This window comes from Chrysoperla carnea, chromosome 4, assembly GCF_905475395.1.
Source record: "Chrysoperla carnea chromosome 4, inChrCarn1.1, whole genome shotgun sequence".
In the NCBI taxonomy this organism is placed as follows: Eukaryota; Metazoa; Arthropoda; class Insecta; order Neuroptera; family Chrysopidae; genus Chrysoperla; species Chrysoperla carnea.
Genome location: NC_058340.1, coordinates 8,558,109 through 8,582,317, shown reverse-complemented (window position 1 = coordinate 8,582,317; position 24,209 = coordinate 8,558,109). Strand labels below are relative to the sequence as shown.

The following is a 24,209-nucleotide window of genomic DNA, read 5'->3' as shown; positions in this document are numbered from 1 at the left end:
TAATAAGAATATTGAAAAAAATTGCACATTTTATAAACTTAAATAGGTATTTGTAAATAAAATATGGATATAAGTATTTTAAAATTTTTTATGAATTAGAATAATACGAAATTTGTGTCTAAAATCAGTAGTGGGGTAGACATTTTATTCATTTATAAATAAATAAGATAATAAAACTTGAACTGAATAATATTTTCAAGGATAATTATTGATTTTTAGTGTTATTTTAAGCAAAACACAGAAGTATAAAGATTTTGATTAAAAATGCACAATTTTGATATTGGCGCGGGATTTTCAAATTAAAAACACACGACGATAGGTTGTTGTAGTTAATTTATATTTGTATTTATTGTGAAAGAAAAATATAAAAAATGAATTTTCTTTCTCAAAAATAAATACAAATTTTATAAATAACTAAAATAAATTAAAATTAATTAAATTTTTTGGCTACCAAATGTTATACATCGTAAAATAAAGAGCACACAGTGCATAGAGGATGTACTATATTCGATTCAGCGCAGTCGCAAAACTGATCTCGCCACTCACGATCGTCGCTAGCTGCGCCATTTGTATAGTGTTGAGTAATTTTCGTGCGTAATTTTATATTTATATTTGTTTTAATAATTGGTGAGTAAAATATAAGCATTAATTTTATTTAAATAACCTTGCTAATGAATTTTTTGAAAATTTTCATAAATATAAACTATTACTTGATTTATTGTTAAGTAACATCTCCAAGGTCTCAAGTATTTACAGATTACTGAAGCCACCGGCTTCATTTTTTGAAATTACGAAAAGTAAACGCTTTATTTGTGTTAAGTTTACATTAAAGTTGGTAATTTTTTATTAAAATGATCAGAAAGTAGTTAATCTTTTAAATAGTTGGAATTATTATGGTAATTATTATGTATTTCTTTGTATTCTAGAAATTTGTACCGTTTACTCATTATTATACATAAATGGCTTCTCACGTTATTTTGACACTTTTAATAAATTTTCATTTATTGTTTATATTTTAGATAAAATTAGTGTTTTCTAAATCTATAAATAGAGTGATGTACACTTTCTAGAATTTTATATAGAAAATATTTGCTTTTTCAGTAATTTGAACGTTATGAAAGCTGCTAAGATTTCATTTTAAATAACAATTGGATATTTTGAAGCCATTATTATTGTAAGTAATTTTCAAAATTATTCAATTCAAAATTATTTATGTTTGTAATTGAGGCAGTTAGACGTTCTTGACAGTAAATCTTAGAAATTAAAAATAATTTTTTCATTATAGCAAAGCATGCAGTTGTTTGATTAATGACCTGGCGTCAATGGTCTAAAACATTGCATTGTATAAGTTTGCACCTTGATACAGTGGAGATGTTTAATATTGTTTGTAGGTAAAATGAACATTTTGTTACTGATTTCTATTCGAATTTTTATTCTGTTTGTAATAGCTGATTTTTTAGAACATTCCGATATTGTATTTGATATATAATCAGCGGTGATAATGATTATATGCTGCCTAAATATTATTTACTATTTGAAAATAACTTTGGAAATATCACATTTCGTTTTTTATTTTTCTCAAAGGCCCCAAGCTATTTTCAGATACTAAATAATATAAAAATTATTTTTCATATACTTATAATCAATTTGAACCAAATTTACGGATTCCGATCAATTAGTATCTTTAAATTAAAAATTATATAATATTAATACAGCTTCAAATACAAGTTTTAACCTTATAATTTCGCGAGAACTTTTCATTTTTGTATCAAGATTTTAGTTTTTATAAAATTACGGCATAGATTTGAGATCAAATATTTCTTATTCGCTTTATTCACTTCGCCTTTCTTTTCAATATTGTGAGGTACAGGCCAATTTTATTATAAATGCTAGGCCAGAACTCTTTTGAATCGTACGGCTTGTTAGATTTTAAAAATTGATTGATGGTTACGAGTAATTGTTTTTTCAAACCTTAAATTGAAAATAAAAATGTCTAAGAATAGAATGTATAAATCATTCTTTGTTAGGGATTCCGCACGAAAATAGGAAAAACAGATCACTTATAAATTCAAGCCCGCAATTCAAAGCCTATTAGCTATTCATTCAAATTGTTAGTAAATATTTCTTGAAAAATAATCCATCTTAACACAACATATTAATGGAAGCTACTGGAAATAATTAATTATAGGCTAGCTTGATACTCGCTCGCTTCGCTGGGCTTAAAAGTAATGACCACCGCGTTATAGCCTCCACCTTTCTCGCCCTCGCTTATCCTCCTTCTATACCACTCAAAATAGGGGTAAGGATTGTTTTACACAGGTAAAATATATGAGAATTCAATTTTTTAAAAATGTTTTATAGCTTCGATTCATTGAGTGTATCAGCACAGGTGGCCATGAACTGCATATCGTGCACAATTTTACAGAAATCTTTAATTTATGGTTCAAAATGATACTCATGAATGGTGCAGTAAAATGTCATAGACTAAATATATGTGTTTTTTAAAATATATCTTTGTAAATTATAGCTCATGTGTTAATCTGATATATAAGCTATATTATTGTACAAATTCATTTGAAGCCAATCGCTAGTTTTTGCGTGAAAGCGTAACAAACACACAAACATCTTTACTTTTACATTTATAATATATAGAGATAGGGATGAAAAGCAAATAGTTGAAATATGTAGTTTCTCAAATCTATGCTGTATTTTATTTAGGTATCATAGTCTCGAAGCGTGAGTCACTGCCACTTGATGCGATTCTAAAATTTGCCACCTTTCATATTTTTACGTTCTTATGTTTACGACTAAAATTTTTAAGTTACCTTTAAAAACTTTTTTTTGCATCGCTAGAATAGAATGTTTAAATTTTAGTAAAATTGTAGAAGACGAAATAGACTTTCAATTTATTTGATAGTAACGTTTAGAGCGATTATTGCATCCTACTACTGTTCTCTTAATTATTTACTCCACAGGATTACGTGCGTGGATCGCATCTGTCTCACGCTACGTCATCGTTTACTGAAAAGCTTAATTTCTTCATAGAAAAATTGTATAAAATTCATTCATAAATTTCTAAGGTGAAATGTTCAGTTTATCGTTTAATTTTTTTTTTTAATTTTTCATATTAACTTAAGTGTTGGAATGGACAATACTGATTCAGGAATTAATTCATTTGAATTCATCAAAATCGTCCATTATTTGATTCTTTTGAAATTATACATACCTAGTGAATATATGTGTAACGTAAATGCATTGCCTTTATTCCTCTTCACGTTGCTGTGTCAAGGCATCTCCCACAGGCTTTACTAGCTTGAATCCATAATTAATTTAAGGGCCACATAGCTTGTAACGGGCGCAGGTAATTTTCCCACGTCCTGGAGACTGCATTCTAGCTTTTCTTGGTAACGTCTTTGGTGGCGTTTGTTGGTTGGTTTTCTCGGAAAATAGTCGAACTTTCATAAATTAACCTTTTTCCTGTTATTTGCTCGATTTTCTTAATGTTATAGCCATCTGATTTAACCCGACCCTTTTTTTAAACTCATGTTTAAGAAAGCCCGTCAGCGTTCTTTAGTACCCCAGTTTCTACAATTAAGAGGACACACTTTGTCAGATGATTAGCGCCTTTTGCCTTTGTACACTGATGGAACGACTACTTAGACTGGCATAGCCATTGGGTTTTTTGTATGGTTCAGTTCCCAATATTGTAATAGTCTACGTCACTGAGGCTTCCGTTTCAGTATCGTTAATATTCTCACTAATCCTAAAAATTGTCGATTCGCACTGACATCTGGGTAGAATAGACCGGTTCCTGTAGAGTGAATATGACCGCCCTGATATAGACGCATGAAGGTCTACGCATTGCATCGGGGCGTGGTGGAACCATATAAGGAAGTTCAAGTTACATGTAAGGAGTTTTACGTTGATATTCATTTCATTATTCAGCCCGATAAAATTATTCAACGTGACATGATCGAACCAGAGAAATAAATTATATTGTAGCGCGGAAACTAACTTACAACAAGTCATGTGGCACATCGTGGTGAATGTATAGATGGTAATCGGGGAAAATTAGACCCGGAAAAAATAGACAAAAACTTTATGGACAGGGAGTTTTTTTTATAAATACGTTTTGGTTAAGCTGAGTTTGTCGACTATAGAGAAGTTGGTTGGGTTCTGAAGTTTTTAGGCCCCTCCGTTCAAAAGGGGGGGGGCACTAATGCAGAAATTTTCGGCATATTTTTTTCCTAAATCTGAATAGTATGAAAATCAAAAACGTCTGTACAGTTTTTTTGGATAGCCCTCTGATGATGGTTACATTGGCTATCCACGAGAGACACACTTAGGCCATAGGGTCCATTTTAATACTATATATATGTGTTTTACCACCTTTTCCGCTGATAATTTCATTTATCAGCTCCTCAATTATTTTGAAAGGCTGAATACATCTACTCGCCTCTAATAAATCAAAAAGGGGAATTCCTGAATCAGAATTGTTGAATCCAACATAAATTTAGCTGAAAACACTAAACAAATTTTTATTTTTATTTTATTCCTATTTTCAAGATTTTTGTTGATTTCGTGTGAAGTCAAGAGAACACTTTTGGATATTTGAAACGGTATACTGTTTTGTTTTTGGGCGTTATTCAACGGCGACATACATTTCCAAAACTTTATAATTCAATAATCACATCGGATATAATAATAGCAGGTATGCATTGTTCAAACTCATCTACAAATAATGTTTTGTATTATTTTTGATAACTACAGATTTTCTTGAATAAATTTTGTCATATTTGAATTTTTTTTAAAACAAAATTGAACTCACGTAATACACAAAGTAATATTGGTTAAACGTTATTCAAGAGATGTTTGTTTATATAAGTAATAAGAGAATAATAATATTTTTCGAATACTGTTTGTTTTTCGGATATGTTTTTTTTTATCAACTTCTTCTTTCAATAATTTCTCATCAAAACAAAATAATACCAATTGAGATTTTTCATTATTAGAAATTTATAAGTATAATGTTGTTCATTCAATATTTCATTTAAAATGCGTCTATGGAAATACTTCGGTTTTGAATTATGCAAAGGATCTCGCACTTATTTCAAGGAAAATATAGGTCACTCTAAATTATTTACTTTTTGTTTGTTTTTGGCATTGTATCTGCTAAAACGAATATCGCATTATCGGCTATTTTTCTGGTTATTGTAAAAAATTATTAAGGTTCAAAAATGATATCTAGAAAATTTAAGTTTTCATTCCTTCACCCCCATCCACCACAACTTTGAAATTTAAAATACCACTTCCTAGTGAAACCTCATTTGAAAGGGCATAAAATTATCTCTTTAACCATGATAAAATCGATCGATTGGTTCTTAAAGGTAGACTACATAGAAGATGGAGGGTATGAATTCAATTTTCTGGGTAGTCTATTTTAAGAACCAATCGATCGATTGCATTTTTTTTATCATGGCTAAAGAGAGAATTGTATGTCATTCTCTTTCAAATGAGGTATCACAAAGTAGGAAGTGCCATTTGAAATTTCAAAGTTGGGGTGGAGGAGGGAGAAGGAATGATACCTGAAATTTACTAAATACCATTTTTGAATTTTCCTGTCGATAACTAAATCGACGTGTTTTCACTCAAAACAATAATCACATCAAGAGTTATTAAGGGTAGATACCTTCCATCTTCTGTGTAGTGTATCTTGAGAACCAATCGATCGATTCAATTTTTTTTTATGATGATGAATAGAGAATTTTATGCCCTTTCAAATGATAATTTCAAAGTTGGGGGCTAGATGCGAAGGGCTGAAACTTTGAACTTTATTATTTATAAATTATTATTTTGAAATGACGAGGAATTGATACCGATTTTTGCGAATATTCGTCACATTTCTAAAGCCTTCTAAACGACCAATAATTATTATAGTAATATTCCTAAAAATGAAGTATTTCCAAAAAATATTCAAAATGCGATATGTATTTCGAAAATAATTTTCAAATATTTGAAAATCTCAAGTATTATTGCAATATTTATTGCGAAATTAAATTTAATATTTTGGTAACATTGAAAAATTATGGTGGATGATCTTAAACTTTAATTACCGAACTGTCGTCTGTTTTAGATGAATATGGCTCATGTTTATTAACCTCAATTGTAGCCAAATTTTTATTTTTATCAAAAGAGGAGATTGATTTTTACAAATTTAATTTAGACGTACAGTCCAGTAAATAAAGTTTATGAATATATTAAAATTCGCATCTTTTCTTATAAAATATAAAAAAGAGGTGTTTTAATTATAACAGAAAATATTCTAATTTTAACTATTTTAAGCTAAAAGCCTATTCAAGATTTTATTCTTGAAAATTATTTCTAAAAAAAAAATGAGCGTTGATTAATTACTTAATTAATACAATTAAGAATTAGTATCATTAATTATTGTAAGTGATGCGCAATTGTTAGTACTTCTAATAACATCTAACGTTAGATTTGGTATACTTCAATTGTTCAATAAATTATATAACAAATAACAGACAGATCGTATAAACGAACCACTTGACGATTTGTCGTGAATTATACCACATTCGACTTTTGATTTTACTGGAAACATTACAAAAGCTCTTCTCTTATATTGAATAATGTACTACTTGTGTTTTGAATTATACTAGTTATAGGAGATGCACATAGATGTCTCTTGCTTTACATTTTTTGTTTATTTTATATATATTATGTGAATTCCTAAATTAATTAAGTATATACAGGATGTCCCGTGATTCAGTCATGGCTTAGCAGCGTATTTGGACAATTTTAATTCATTAGCGCCTTATATATTTTTGTCCAAAACCCAATAGTTAAGAAATTATAGGCACTATTTGGTTTAACTAATAAAGTAAAGACATTGTTGAGTAAAGTAGTTTAATGTTTTATAAATTAAAAATTTTTGTATTGCTGGCACATATATAACTAAAGTTTTTGTTACAAATATCCCCCCACTGCCTCACAACACATTATCGCTCTTCTATAAATTGAAGACATAACTCAGGGTCGTCTCTGGTGTATTATGACTGCACTTGCTAGAAGACTTCACTGTGTCGTGAGGCATGGGGGAGACATTTTAATCTAAAACTTTAATGACATTTATATTAGCAAAACAAAAATTTTTAATTAATAAAACAGTACAATACTTTATTCAACAAAGGGTTTACTTGATTGGTTAAATTAAATAGTGCCCATAACTTCTTAACTTTTGGGTTTTGGACAAAGGTATATGAGGCACTTTTGATTTAAAATTGTCCATTTAATACATTTTTGCTATGTCCATCGAGTCACGGAACACCTTGTATTTTTAGTATAATAAGAGCTTACAATATTACGAAAAAGTTGATTTTTAGATATATCTTTTCTTAGATAGGATTTTGGACATGTTTTCTTGAACGTTGATAGGCATGACGAATTTTGGGCATGTGAGGCCGGTTGCATTTACTACTTACTAGTACATTTTCACACCGCAGCAAATACTATTTTAATAATAAAAAAAAAACTTTTTTTTAAAAACTGTTTCATAATTAAAAAATGAAATTTTATTTTGCCATCTAGTCGTTCAATATTTTTCGAAAATGTATCTTTATGACACGAATTGACTTGAACACGAATACATAAGAGCTTTTTGCGAAATCAAACAAAACTTTGGCAAACTTTATAAATTCGTGTTTACATGATTTCGATGCATTTAATTATTATATTATCATTAGGGACGTTCATTCACCAAACTATTTTGCTATGTGCGTTGATATCCGTCCGCTTCGCTGGGCTTAAAAGTAAAGATCATCGCGTTGTAGCCTCCATCTTTCTTGCTTTCACTAATCCCCCTTCCTAAACACTCGAAATATGGGTACGGATTGTTTTACACAGGTAAAATAAATATACAAATTTGAATTTTTTTTAAATGCTTTCTTAATTCATTGAGTGTATCAAAATAGGTGGCCATGAATTAAATCTCGTTCAAAATTTTTGAAGAAATCTTTAAGTTTAAAATGATTATTGCAGATGGCGTATTGAAATGTCATCGACTAATTTAATTTTTAAATAAATCTTTATAAATTATAGCTCATGTGTTATTCTGATGTATGAGCTTCATTTTTGTAGTTTCATTCAAAGCTATTCAGTAGTTTTTGCGTGAAAGTGTAAGAAACAACCTTACTTTCACATAATTTATAGGGATAGGGAATGTTTTATTCGTATCTCTATATTTGTTTTTTAATGATCCTGTGATCTTGTCTTAGCCAAAAGGTTCGATTTGTTAACAGTGGCATTAAGAAGAGGTATTTGCTTGTATAGATGAAATCAGTAGTAAATACCTTTTATTTGAATATATCTTAGAATTTGTCCAGTCGATCAATGTTTGCTATAAAAGCTTTCTATATTATTGTACCGTTTGATTTAAAAGTTTATTTTCATTTTTTTTTAAACAAAGAATCATACTATAGTAATGTGATGTAATTTAGTGATGACGTCATTATTTACACATTACAATCGAAACGTAGTAAATGACATTAAAAATATTATTTGTATTCATTGATGTTGCTAGGTAACACATAAAATTACATTTGATGAAAAAATAAATACTAAAAATACATATGTATGTATTATTTGAATAGGTTGATTTGAATTCTTACCCTTCTAACTTACCACAAGTAATATGCAACAGTACAATGTTATAATACTAATTATACCTCCAACTATCAAACTATCCATTCTTGTTAGTTGGTCGCCGTTGTCGATGTCGATGTCGATGTCGTTGTAATTCTAAGTCTATAATTACTAATAACTCGTACAAACAGTAATACACACAAGATAAAAGCATATAATCATATAAAAAAAAAGTCTCCGTACAAATAATTCGTGATATGGTTGTTGTTTTTTTTTTATTTAATTATAAATGGCAATTAGAGCAATTATACTCTATTTAATATTTAGTAGCTTGCTTTTTATTTATTTTTAAATCGAGGTATAATTTTGCTTTGCAGAAAATGATTTTATTTTAAAAATAACTAGCTGAAACCCGTAACTGCACCCTAATGAATTCCAAGTTACTAGAGTATTTCCCGTATTCCTCTGCGCTCGGTTATGCCAAAAGTTAATTTTAAAGAAATAATCGGAAAAATGATGGAAGAAATGTTTAGTACTTATTTTAAATACATCCTTATACAACTTGCTATTTTCTCTGTAAAAGAGAAATCCATATAAGGATGTAGTTTTACTAATTGATAATAGATATCGCTACTGGTATATCTTCATTATCCACAGGTCTTTGTGTTGTTAATGAAAGATATCGCTGCTGATATCGTTCCTTATTAAGTAGAATTTAGAGAAAAATCCTGAACAATTATTAACAAGCCGTGGGTAGGGTCTGACGCGACCCTTGGGGTTCACACGAATAACTTCCCAGCATAATTGTTATAAAAAAGAAAATAATAAGAAATTGGATCGACTCGACCGACCGAATGTTATGAAATGTTTTTCCGGTCATATTGCCGTTAACCCGCTCGATTTGAAACAGCTCGACCGAATGTTATTCTTTTTGGATCATATTTCCGTAAATTCGCTTCGACACCTCAACGAAGTCGATATCATTTTTATTCGCACGATTTGGTGTTAATGCCTTGCCCTGACAATGAAACTTAATATATGTTGAAATTTCAATTTAGAAAATAGGACCCATTTCAATAACTTCCAATATTGGGAAGTTAAAAATAGATTTGGCAGATCTAGTAAATGCAAATTCAAGAGGAAGTTACGAATAAATATAAATTTGTTAAATAAATTACTGAACTGGAAAAAAATAAAGCTAATATTAAATATGCAAAAATTTCGCATAGATTTACTTTAGAGGCAGACATTGAAAGATTCTCTAAGACAAATATGATCTAAATCCTTTTTCGTTAATACAAATTGACTTTTGTTTTTCTGAAACTGTAAATCAAATGAGAGTAGGATTCGGATATATAGGGTTCCGTACAACTAAAGTCCATTTATCTAGAAAGAAAATAGACTTGAAATAAGTGAAGCTGCTTGAAATAAGTTTCTGTATTCCGTTTTTTTCTCCCAATAATTTCGGAAATAGCAATAGGAAGGGATGCTCAATATTCCTTAATTTGCGACCCAACATTAGAATTGGTTTATTTGTGCTACATTTGAAAACCTCGAATTTTTGCATCTTTTTGATGCGGAGAAAATAAGCTGTGGTAAAGATAAATTAACAAACATGAGCGTATCGTATAAGGACGAAAAGGCGCTACAATCGACCTTGGCTTCGACGCCAGGGAATTTTTCGTCTACGAAGACAAGCAGGTGAAAACGTCTCAAGCCCTATTAAATTCCAAAAGAGAGGAAATGATAAACTATGCTTACAAGAAGCAGAAGCAAATATGAATATTATTTTTACCCCCCAATTAAAATAAATTATTTCAATTTTTTTCCACTATTGATTTGCTTTATTATTTTTTAATTATTAATATTGCATGATGATGGTAGGTATAACGGCTAACGACAAGTAGTTGAACTATAAAACATAGACGGACAAAATAGATGCTTTATTGAGGACGAGGATATAACTAACTTCTTTTTTTTTTTGATGAATTATAAATTTAAGTCGTTACCGACTAATACAATTTACTAAATTGATATTATTATTTTTTTTAACGTTATTGATTGACGTTCCATTTTACCCATATTTTCTTTTTTTTGTTTTAAAATATTAAAATTCAAATAATAATAGCCGTTGTGTTGTTGGTCGGTCGGTCCGTTGGGTTGATTGGTAAACCGATAATAGTATAAATTATAATACATATTCAATTTTTTAAATGATTATTGATTGGTTAAACAAGTAAAATAGGTAATTTAGCTTTGAATTGTATAATTTGTGATATTATTCAAAGAAAATATTCAATTTCTAATCAAATAAATTTTCAATTTTCTTTGTTCACTTTTCGTTGTTTATTTTCTACATTCTTTTCGATATTCGAATTTTCATTTGAAATATAGTGAAAATTGTTTATGACGACAGTGAATTTAGTATCATATAATTCGAGTTTGTTTTGGTTTAAGATTTAAAAAAATAAATTTCGTAAAACAATTTCGAGACAATCTTCTTCACTTCAAGACTCATAGACAAGGGTCAGATTTTAAGTTAAACTCTTGACTTAAACAAATTGAGCGCATTTTCTCTAGGGAAAAATGATAAATAATAAATTTGAGGAAATCTTTATATATTAAATCTAATTTTACCTAATTTAAGGTAGACGTCCTTTCTAGAATCAAGATTAATTTTAAAATTTATAATGTCAATCTTTTTATTTACTTTTTCAAATTTTCTTATTAACAAGAAACTAACTGTTACGAAATTAGTGTTGCAAATATACATTTCCATTTTACTTGTATAGAAAATTTTTAATTTTATTTTAAAACTGTCTTTAAATTTGAAAATAACGACTCCATCAAAATGTTAACAGCATTTTTATTTCTCAATGAGAATTTTCCATTTCTATTTGACCGCTATGTGTGTGTGTCTGTCTGTCTGTCACGTACGAGTTTAGGGTTCCGTACCCGAAACAGCTAAAAATTAGGCGATGATCTTCAAAATAGGTTCAGTTTGGAGAAGGCTTTAAGGAAAAGGATAATTTAATGGAGAATGTTCTTAGATAGGTTTTAAGTGCTAGTTTAGGGTTCCGTACCTGACAAATTTGTCGGGGGTTTTTTAAATTTTGTTAATTTTTACTTTTGTTTATTGTATTTTTTCGATAATTCTAGATTAATTCCTATAAAAAAGGGCTTTGTTACTCGTAATTAAAAGATAGGTCGTTTTGTTTGTATGTGAAATTGTAACTACAAACGATTTTAGTTTGATATTTGAGGGAAAGAAACTAATGTTTAGAATTTTCGTAATAGCCTTACAAAGTTTTTTCTGAAATCTAACCTTTTTTGAAATATTCTAAATAATTTTAAAAAAAGAACCAAAAGATAATGCAAAATAACTATAAGGTTTTTTTCAAAATCTTAAAGAATTGGGTTAAACAAATTGTTATTTTGCAATACATTCATTGGCTTAACGCCGAAACGAATTTAATTTTTTGTTTCAATTATTTATATTCGCTTCTAGACAATTTTTACTTTTTGTCTATGATTAATAAAGATCTTAACACATCTTAACACAGAAATGGCCAGTATTAGTTATAAAACAACATGAACCTTGAAATATTAAAAAATTTATTTGGCAAGCAACCTAAATGAATTTTTGTGTCAATGTCAAAAACGGAACTCAATTTTTAACACCAAAAAAACTTAATTAGCTTCAATACTTATTTCTTATTTATATTTAGAAACATCATATTTTTGTTACGCAAAGAAATCATATCATGAATATATTGTCATCCACATTAACAGTAATATTTTTTAATTTTTATACCATGTATATCACTAATATATATCAAGGTATACTAAGTTTAGTCTCAAATTTAACGCTTAAAAATATTGATGCTACGAACATAATTTTGGTATAGGTGTTTATAAAATCACCTAATTAATCCATTTTCGGTTGTCTATCCGTCCGCCTGTGAACACGATTAGTCGAAAACGAAAAGAGATATCAAGCTGAAATTTTCACAGAGTGCTCAGGACGAAAAAATGTGAGGTCGAGTTCGTAAATGAGCAACATGAGCCTTCTCTTCCTTTACTCTCACTTAATTCTCATTTTATTCGCCATTTATTGGGTGTTAATTTTTTGTTACGGAACACTAATTTAAAAAAATGAAATGCAGCTCATCCTACTTACTGACAACATAGCATTCTATAGGTGAAATAATTTTTAAAACCGTTAAGTAGTGGACTCAAAAATGACGGATTTTCATACAAACTTTCATCCCACCTTATTTCATCTTCTTAGGGGTAGAATTTCGGATAATCCTTTCTTATCGAATGCCTACGTCATAAAAAAAAAAACACTTTCCAAGTTTCAGGTCTCTACGATCAGCGGTTTAGGCTGTGTGTTGTTCCGTCCGTTGAAGTTACAGAAAGCAATTATCGAAAATTGAAACCTAAATTTCAAAAATCGATATTTTCGACTTAGAAAAGCTTTGCTTCGGTGTGGAAATTAAATTGGTTAGATCATATTGGGTATTAAATAAAAGCTCTTCGCATCTCGGTTGTTTTTTAATATTTTACTTACTAAATTTATTGCAGTTTCTCAATCCTTATCAAAAAGGAACGAAAAAAAACTGGACATAATTTAACATTTCCAATTAGATGTACATTACGTACTTTTTTTAAACAAGGATGTAGTAAAAGTTAATTATTTTGACTAGAAAATCGATATTTAAAAAAGTTTCAAAATAATAATTTCTCTACAAAACTTTTGTTTAAGGATATACGAGCGCCAGGGAAATTTTGGATCCAAGACATGATTTTTTTTATACGAAGTTGAACTAAGTCTAAATCAATTCTTAAAATTTTAGAGTAGGGTTGCCCGATTCTTTAAATAAATTAATGACTTCAAAAGTAGGCAAAAATAAGGTCCAGGTAATTTCAACCCTAAGTCTAAAGTTGCCTTGGCCCTCGTACTATCTTAACCGAAATTTGATTGAAATTAAATTCCTGTTTCATTAGGACTGTCCGTTAATATTAATAGAGGTAGTAGATATGAAAATATTTTAATTAATTTCATTTTTTCCGATTTGATAATTTATCTTTGGGGTCCTTTTTTGACATTCTTTTTTTTTTAAATAATTGAATGTCATATCTGAAGGTAATATGTATTATAGAATAGATAGAGGTATAGGTATAGTAAGTAAATCGTCGTCAGTAGTCAGTATGATTGTTTTGAAGTAAATAAAAGCACGCGATCAGGTCATCAATGGTATCCGATAATATCTATTGATAAGTTGAAATTTACCACTTTTATGAAATATAATATATTTTTATTATTTTATTATAGGAATGTGAAAATACATCAATAAAATAATACCACTTTCGTCAATTTCATACTCAGTAATTTTATGTTTGAATACCATTTCGTGTTTGTTTTACTTTCAAACATCATCAATTTCTAAATACAATTCTTTTCAATTATACTTCAAGAATTTTTTAATTATTTGATTAACTAATCATTAAAAAATTTGCTTATTTCTTCCCTAGTGGAATTCAGCCCTTGCCAGTCTTTGTTGGTAATAGGGGATCGGACAAAATTTTTTTTATCACTTCAGATGAAGAACTCTCACTTTACGAATAGAAAAGTGAAGTTGGTTTTTAAAAAATATTTACTAGTACGTAAGATATGAACGTTCAAAATGCCTAATTAAACAAATGTCTGGTCGAACCAGGCATAATGAATGGATAATTGGCGCTCTCTACTTGGCTCACTGCGTAAAATTATCGATTTTTATACTTATCTGTTAAAAATGTTTAGAGTAAAACACTCACCCAAAATTAGGAACAAGTAAGGAGTTCAGCTTTGCACCCTTCCTCAATCCAACCCTGTATTGTGCAACTATTCACTAATTTATCTATTTAATGGACGATTGGGATGATATAATCGCCTTTTTCGGTAAATGTAAGGCTGTGGGCCTTGTTATCACATATTTACTTAAGGTTTATTAAGGAAAATGCATTTTCTAAAGTTTATTACTTATCTCTTATTCGCATTTCACAAAAACTTCGAAATGCAATTATCTAAAAATAGTCTTATTAAAAAAAATCGAGTTATTGTCGAATTGAATAAAAAACAGGGTTTTTTTAACCATGTCACTCCAAGAATAGAAAATACAGGATAGACTATTTTATTTTTGTTAATTAATTTTTGGGAAATAATTTTAACAAAAAAATCTTTCAACGATATCTGAATATTTTGTAGGACGGCTTTACGTCAATAATAGGCCAATTTCTATTTAAAATTCGATATAAATCAAATATAATATCAAGTTTTGATAAATTTTTGCAATAAATTTCTACCAAATCTACGATTTTCGAAAACTATTTCGATTTAAAGAAAAAAGGTTTTTGAAAAATGTTTGATATAAGGGCTCCAAATGCCCAAATTAACTTGAAATAAGAACGCAATCTTCTTTGAAATATTGAAATTACTTTCGTTTTTTTTTCTGCCAATATAAGGTTAAAGACCCCCTAATCTTTGTCATTCACAGACCTTCGCCGAAATATATATTTTAGGCGACTTCAACTTTTATATTTCGATGCGGTATCAACTTTTATACTTACGATTAGCAGAAACGAAAAAAAAGCGTATTATCATGTTTTCTTACAAGACTCGAGTCCTTAGCTACATCATTCTTGTACATCGAAGTATAAGAATAATGTTTTTATAGCCCAAAATTTTTTAACACTAGCCTGGCCAAAATATTATTTGTTTGCTAGTGGGAATATGCGAAGAAATCTATTAGGAATATGGTAAGAAATGAAAAGTTATGGTATCTGGTCACTAAAACCCTAAAGAAACCTGGGTTATGCGTATACAACAGCCCCTTGGGACCATCCTTTGATTTGCTTACCGGATGTTTCAGAATATAAACACGGTAAATGGTGAATATTCAAGGAGCTAATAAGATACGCAAAAAAATAATTTTTTGATAATTAACATATGTTCGGAAACGACTCCCTTCGGAGCTACAGACCATAGAACTTATGTTAGATTTGTATCGAATCTGTCATTATTTTGAAGAAATGTTTCGAACAAAGGTTGTTGTTTAGAGCAAAAATTCTCATCCGGTTAGAGACAGACCAAAATTTTAAATTACTCAAAATGCTTGCTTTGACGGACTGTATTGACCCTCGAATATTGACCATTTATTCTGATACACTTGATATTTTGTAGGCTTGGATTAAATCAAGTTTCAGTAAAAACTCGAATTCGATTTTAAATTTCAATACATTAATAGTATTATCGTTTGTGACGGAAAAACAAAGGTGTTTTTATGTTAAATTAAAGTTTTATCAAATTACATGTTCAATTATTTGAAACAAAAGTACAATTTCTACGAATTTAGAATATTTAAATCTGAAAGACAACATAGATTATTGGAAAGTTTGTATTTTGGTTGTATATAATAAATACACCGCATTGCATGACTCTGTAATGCCGCGATATTTACTAATCATCTTAACGTGTGCATTTTTTATGAAGGGAAACGATAAAGTGTTTATCAATTATTCATTGTTCCGGCTAACAGTGCGGGACCATTGGCGGAGCTTTGGCACGCCATCCACTGGCCGGCCGACAGTCGACATCGACACAATGACGACAACCACACACAGGTGTACGTATGTACATCGACAATCGTTGGGTGGGATGGGTGAATTCTACCTCTAGTATTGATGGTTAGGGATGGGAGGATGATTGAATATAATATGACAAAACTACCTTCGTCAATGAATAGTTTTGTCGTTTACTTCCATTTTCGTAACCAAGACAACAAAACAAATGAAAATTATTCGATCGAATAACTTTATTTTTATTTGTTATAAACCCGTTATAAAAAATGTTTATTTTTATTTGAGAATAAGAGACGTTAGAAATTGTTTCTTTTATTGATTGACAGATGCATTTCTAATGATCGTAAATCCAGAATTTCGTTTACGGTTATTAAAAAACGTAATTGAAATTATCGATTTTTACGATAATTAAAAAAGACATTACTTTTAACTACAATCTTGTTAGTCGGTCTAGAATTTATAATTGCCATTTACTATCAATATATGAAGACTCTCTAAAAAAACTATTTTTTTTTCTTTTTTAATATAATAGAGAATTGAATTAAAAAATTTAGACCAAAATTAAAATAATTGTAAATTAAATATTATGTACTTCTAGAAACAATTTCCTATGAAGCAATTACGTTTTAACGTGTGGGCTTCAAAAAATAATTACTATAAAGGAAATTATTTTCAAAGGAAATCAAAGTATTTAATTCAAAATTATTTTTTACTGTTTTTGTGAATTTTATCTTTAGGTGAGAAACGTTTGCTTGCTTTTCTTTTGGGTGGAATATTTTTTCAAATTTATTGGCGCCAAAATTTCACCGAAATTATAACCCGCCTTCTCCACTTTAAAATCGATTTAAGAGGGGGTCTATCTGCGTGATAGACCATTTTTTGGGAATTGTTTTTGATGAACAATGAAAAGAAACTTAAGGTTTTAATCATTTATTTATTATTATTTTAAGATTATGTAGTTAAAGTTTCAAAGAAAAATCTTCATTGGAACGGAAGTTGTACCATTGAGTTGTACCAAATTTCAAGTACTTATTTGAACTTGCCAACATTCGCTTCTTTTAACTGCTGTATCTTTATAACGACTACAAATTAAAAACGATCACACGAGGGGATCCCCCTTAGTATTAAGATAAAAGCAAAGATTATATTGTAACGCTTTGCTTCTTGCTTCGTTAAGCAATATGACTTGCTAGAAATGCCTTTAAAACTGAACGATTATAAAACAGTTTTTTATTTGCTAAACTAGTTTTAAATTTAGCTACCATGCACACGGCTCTTCTCACGAAATACACAGATTTACTTTGAACAAAATAACTGAAAATAGACGTAGGATAAGCCACAGATCTCATCCAGCCTCATACAAAATAAACTAACGGCGATAAAACGGGAAATCTTGGTGGTCATTTAATAAACCCAAAAACAAAAGTTTATGTAACCTTTGTTTATAATGTGCTAGAGAATAGATGCCTAAAATACTGCCGTAAAATTCTGAGACACTGTATAAAAGAAAAAAAAAACCTATCTGTTCTTTTGTGCATTTTATGGCTTTATTTATGTACGTTCAAGAACCACGTTGACAATACAACAAACTACAAAAATATACTATTCATCAATAAAGTTATAAAAATTTTTATTTTTATATGCCACATTAAACTTCCTCTAAAGCCTGGTCTACACAGATCGATTAAGCGGTAGAGAAGAATAGGTTTTGCTCTGCTCAATTCCATTTTGGATTAGTGTAAATTGAGCTTACTATGTTATTTGTTTTTACTTATCTAACCTTTTTTATCTAAAGTTCCAGTTATTTATATTTTCGAATAGAAAATTTAACATTGCTGAGTTTTACCAGTGTTAAAAGAATTTATTTAGCACTAGAAAATCCTATCTGAACCATTTGATCAAATTTAATATTTAAAACTTTTGGAATTTTTTTTAAGTTATTTTGGTTTAAACGTTAAAAAAATCGTCAAGAAATTTCAATCGGGAAAAAACATTTGTTTAAATGTTGTTTTTAATTTTCTAGTGCTAAATTTTATGATAATTTGTTTATTATTTTATTAAACTAAATTTTTTTTAAAATATTATTAATGAAGAGAAAATTCTTTTTATTAATGGTACTTATTCTGCATGAGTAATAAAAAATACTGAGTAATGTTGCTTATTGTACACGTGAGAGAGTTAACCATACTAATGAAGTGAGTTTACTACCCCGTGCGGACTCACACCTTCCTTCCGTTGCCAATAATCAACTTAGCGCATTTTTTCCATAATATATAATTAAAATTATTTAACATAAAGTATAAATGACTTAAGTCTTCTTTCTTGCTTTAGATTTGGAAAATTGAAGCTAGTTTTTTTGAATTTTGGAGAAATTCATCGTTGAATAAAAATTCGCTATGGAATTCAGAAATGTTTGGTGAACAAGTTATTTCAATCAAGTACTCTTTTTAAGTTGACAGAAGGTTTCTTCGGATTTATTGGCATAATCGTTGTAGGAGAAATTGGTCAGTTGAACATATGACAGTCATGGATTTGCATAACATTTGGTTTATTTAATTCGTCTGTTCTACAAGATATTAGCTAATAAATTAAGAAGCCTTCGTCAATTTAAGAAGTTTACAAAATATTTCGTTAAGTAGAGACCTAAAGCGATTCTTTGTTCAACGATAAAATTTGTTCAAAATAAAAATTTTATGCTTCTGTTATTTTCCAAATCTGAAAGAAGAGAAAAAAAATTATTTTGTATGGAAGCCGATATCTTTCCGAAAAAAATCTTCAGCTCTTGTACTACATACTACATTTTTAAGAGACTTTCAAATAATAATTTTAAGGGTGGCCCGAACCTACTCTGTGCGGGAGGTGATTCAGGAAGATAATAATAAGAATCAAATGTTACATAAACTAACACTCGAAAATAAGTCTTCTAGCTTCCAGATACTTAAATAGTTCACGTCTATATTCAACCGCTTATAGTCTGGAAACTTGTGGACACTAAATTTCATATTTTAGTTCTCCCAAACTATTGATTTGCTGTGTCTAATTTCATTAACAAAATGTAATTATAAGAAAGGCATGAAATATTTAAGTGGCTGTAACTTGAAAACGAATGATTCCTGGACTTACTTATGTAGCATTTTTTGCTTCTTTAGTCGACCCGGATTTCAGCCCAAAAAAGAGTAGACAATTTTCGAAACACTCTGTATACACTAGTCGTATAAATCGCATTTACTTTGAGAAATGACTTAATTTAATTTTGTTTTTCGGACCAAAAATTTGAATTTAAATTGCTCGGTATTTATATCAATGGTAAAAAATATTAAACTAACTGAAAAATGAGAAATTGAAGAATGATGTACGAATTAACATTAGACACGTCCAAAGTGTTATGCATTATAGATTTTAGATAAAGAGTAAATCATAATTTCATTTTTGAAAGGATGCCGCATGATTAGATAAGAAAATGGATTTCTGTGAAACTTTTTCAAACCGTCCCAAAAATGTTCTTCGGATCGTTCTGATCAAAAGCTCTTTTCATGGTCCACAAAATTTTTTAACGAGTATGCATATATATAGTTTTAGTATTTGAATAGGAATTATGGTTTTTGTGAAACTGTTTCAAATCGCACAGAAAATGTTCTTTTGAGCATTGGATCAGAACGATCTGAAGAACATTTTGGAGGAGATTTGAAAATGTTTCACAGAAAGCCATTTTTCTAGTCATATATTATAGGTATAATATAAGGGTAGCTTTGATCACTTTTAGCTCGAAAACTATTCGTTAAAAAATTTTGTGGTTTTGACTGCTTTTGATCAAAACGATTCGATGAACATTTTGATGGTGGTTTGAAAAACTTTCACAGGTCCTTGTTTCAGTTTTGAAATTTATTTTCGTTGTAAATGAGTCACTCAGATCAAATTTTCATACCGAAAAATAAAATTAAAAATCGTAATTTCTTGAGGTAGTGGAAATTATTAAACTAAGCTAGATTTTTTATTTGAAGAAATTATGATTTTTTTTTATGTATGGCGCATGATTCGAAATAATGACCCTATTTCGAATATAGTTATCGACCTACTATTTTTTTGCTTAGCTTAATTTATCTGATGCTTTTACAATTACATTCATCTGAATCTTACAACTTCATTACGATTAATTAATTAAAAAAATGAAAAACAGAAAAATTGCTTAGTTAGTTAAATTGAAACAATTTAAATACTTCTATGCTTGAGAAATATACAATTTAAGTAAAGATGGACTACTTCAATTTAAACGTTTTCGTGTAACAATTTGGCCCAAGTAAATGATTAATTAAATTTACTCGATTTAAAGTTTTAATAAAAACTGCAAAAATTTGAGTGGTCCATCTTTTAAAAATCTAAATAAAATGAAAAACTTGTTACCAAAAGCGTAAAGAATGATTTATTATTATAGAATATAAATTAGAATCGTTTCAATATTTGAAATATAATAGTTAAAATTCTTAGAAAATTGAAAGTAAATTCTTTTGATAACGAGTATTGAGTATTGCTATCTTCTTCTATTTGATATCGAATCTCTTTTATTTGCGTAGTAAATAAAATTATACAATACAATTAATTTTTCAATATTGGCAAAATAAAATGATCTAAAATTTGATAAAAAGTTTGTAGTGTATAATTGAATGCCATGTTTAAAGTATTGAATAAAAATTTAAAAATAAAAACAGCATGCTAGCTAATTCACGTAATTAGTTAGCATGTTGAAAAAAAGGTGCAGACATTATTGTAGACGAGCTAACATTAATTTTAAGATTGTAAATTTGTGATCAAAGGTGTTACATGAATTGTTTACATCTGTTGTTGGACCCTCCAGCCGGAAGGAAGCAAGTGGGTCGTCGCTTCTCCAGCAGTTCCCGGCAGTTCTCCATGGAATTATAACACACGTTTGTCACTACCACAGCGGAGAATGAGTGAGGAAACCATTGAAAAACGTGCCAACTTTTCTGCATTAACGACGAACGGTATAAATAAACTTACACCTCTAGTAAACTCAAAACATGGTCAAACGAAAAAATTAATAATAAAAAATTTTAAAACAACACCAAAATTACCTGATAATTATGAGGCACAAACTTGGAAGAATCTGCATGATGCAGTTGTTGCTATACAAACTTCGAAGTCAATCGAACAATCTTTAGAAGAATTGTATCAAGGTGTTGAAAATTTATGTAATCATAATATGGCTACGCGAATTTATGAAGATTTAGCACGCATTACTAAGCAGCATGTGTGCGATAACGTTGAACAATTTTTAGTAGATTCAATGGATCGACAAATATTTCTGAAGAAGATGAACGATTGTTGGCTATCACATTGTCGACAGATGATCATGATACGTAGCATTTATCTTTATCTGGATCGCACGTATGTATTACAAAATCCATCTATTCTGTCTATTTGGGATTTGGGGCTAGAAATGTTTCGAGTACATATTATTATGAATCCCCTTGTCCAAGTCCGCACTGTTGACGGTGTTCTCATGCTCATTGAAATGGAGCGAAATTGTGATACAGTTGATCGTACTCTCTTAAAATCCATACTTAGAATGCTTACTGACCTACAAATTTATAAAGACATTTTTGAACAAAAATTCTTGGACGCTACTGACCAAATATATGCAGCTGAAGGACTTAGACTTATGGAGGAACTTGATGTACCAGAATATTTAGCACATGTAGATAAACGACTTAACGAGGAAAATGAACGATTACTTCATTATTTAGACCCTGGAACGAAATGGCAACTTATACACACTGTAGAAAAAGAATTGCTTACCGAACATACTAATCATATATTACAAAAAGGGTTAGATATCCTGTTGGAAGAAAATCGAGTTAAAGATTTACACTTACTCTATCAATTATTTTCACGAGTTAAAAATGGCTTAGTTGAATTATGTGCTGCCTTTAATTTGTATATTAAAAAACGAGGTCGAGCGATTGTTATTGATCCTGAAAAGGATAAAACAATGGTCCAAGAATTGTTAGATTTTAAGGATAAAATAGATAATATAATAAATAATTGCTTTCAACGAAATGAAAAATTTAACAATTCATGTCGTGAAGCATTTGAGAATTTTATTAATCAACGTGCAAATAAACCAGCTGAGTTAATTGCGAAATTCGTTGATTCTAAATTACGTGCTGGTAATAAAGAAGCCACTGAAGAGGAATTAGAACGATTACTCGATAAAATAATGGTCCTGTTTCGATTTATACATGGCAAAGATGTATTTGAAGCGTTTTATAAAAAAGATTTAGCCAAACGATTATTAGTTGGAAAATCCGCTAGTGTGGATGCTGAAAAAAGTATGCTTAGTAAATTGAAACAGGAATGCGGAGGGGGATTTACTTCGAAATTAGAAGGTATGTTTAAGGATATGGAATTAAGTAAAGACATTAATATAGCATTTAGACAATATGTGGAACATGTTCATAAAGAATTATTAACAATTGATTTAACGGTTAGTGTGTTAACAATGGGATATTGGCCAACATATCCAGCTGTGGAAGTCAATCTACCATACGATATGGTCCAATACCAGAATATATTTAACGAATTCTATTTAAGTAAGCATAGTGGTCGAAAATTACAATGGCAACCAACATTAGGTCATTGTGTATTAAAAGCATCATTTAAAGGGGGTAGTAAAAAAGAATTACAAGTCTCCTTATTCCAAGCTCTCGTACTTTTATTATTTAATAACGCTGATGAGCTATCTTTAGAAGAAGTCCGATCAAATACTGGCATCGAAGATACAGAATTAAGACGAACATTACAAAGTTTAGCATGTGGTAAAGCGCGTGTGTTACAAAAAATGCCACGAGGTCGTGACGTCGAAGATGGTGATATGTTTCAATTTAATGCAGATTTTACAAATAAATTATTCCGTATCAAAATTAATCAAATACAAATGAAAGAAACAAGTGAGGAACAGAAAGCAACCGAAGAACGTGTTTTCCAAGATCGACAATATCAAATTGATGCGGCTGTTGTACGAATCATGAAAATGAGAAAAACACTAAGTCATAATTTATTAATGAGTGAATTATTCTTACAATTAAAATTCCCTGTTAAACCAGCTGATTTAAAGAAACGTATTGAGTCGTTAATTGATAGAGATTATATGGAACGTGATAAAGATAATCAAAACCAATACAATTATGTGGCTTAAATTTTGATTAGTGTAAAGTTTCATACAAAAAAAAAGAAGTAAGAAAAGTTTCCCTCCTCTAACTAATATTGTGTGTGAATTTTAATTATTTGTAAAAAAAAAAAAGACAATAACCAAACAGAAAAGCAGTGAATTAATTTAATTTAAAAACCATCCACATAAAAGATTTAAAAAATAAATGATAAAAAAACGGTGTACTATTTTAATTAAATGTTTTTTTGTTTTCTGTGTTTTGGACTAAGACAATATTTAATTAAAAATGATAATTGTTAATTAATGTATATGTAATATATATTAATCACATTTCAAATTGGGAAATAAAAAATTATATTTATTAATTATTATTGTTCGATATATTTTTATTTTTAATGTTAGATCGTCTACACAATACACAAATGCAAATAAATCCAATATTATCATAATATAAGATAATAAATGAGAACTCTAAAACTTTTCGAAATAAATTTCGATTTTGGAAGAATTTTTGTATTATATGAATACGTATTTCAACTGCCAAGTTGTTCATACCGACGGAAGACTTCTTGGTGACGGTTTGCACGTCACCATCAAATTAGCAAGAAGATATTTATAAGAGTAATTAAGATTTTCTAATTCATACTGATGAAGACTACTTGGTAGTAAAAATACGAATTTTTATAATATAAACATTAATTTAGGAAATTAAGGCATAAATTGGAAGTTATTTCTAATA

At 29.2% G+C, this 24,209-nt stretch overlaps 1 protein-coding gene across 5 annotated transcripts; it reads left to right on the top strand.

Moving 5' to 3' along the window:
• Positions 1–535: 535 nt before the first annotated feature.
• On the top strand, positions 536–23,633 carry LOC123298473 (cullin-4B). Of its 5 annotated transcripts, XM_044880480.1 has the most exons (5): positions 536–627; positions 1,102–1,174; positions 1,286–1,391; positions 4,567–4,711; positions 21,137–23,633. In XM_044880480.1, the coding sequence occupies exon 5, from the start codon at positions 21,230–21,232 to the stop codon at positions 23,495–23,497; it is 2,268 nt and encodes a 755-aa protein (XP_044736415.1). In that variant the 5' UTR covers positions 536–627; positions 1,102–1,174; positions 1,286–1,391; positions 4,567–4,711; positions 21,137–21,229; the 3' UTR covers positions 23,498–23,633. The 5 variants fall into 5 exon arrangements, with proteins under 5 accessions (XP_044736415.1, XP_044736414.1, XP_044736413.1 ...); XM_044880479.1 differs by lacking the exon at positions 1,286–1,391; XM_044880478.1 differs by lacking the exons at positions 1,102–1,174; positions 1,286–1,391.
• The last annotated feature ends 576 nt before the right edge of the window (positions 23,634–24,209 follow it).

Bases quoted from the DNA above. Each gene is read 5' to 3' on its own strand.
- LOC123298473 (XM_044880478.1), top strand. From the start codon at position 21,230: ATGAGTGAGGAAACCATTGAAAAACGTGCCAACTTTTCTGCATTAACG.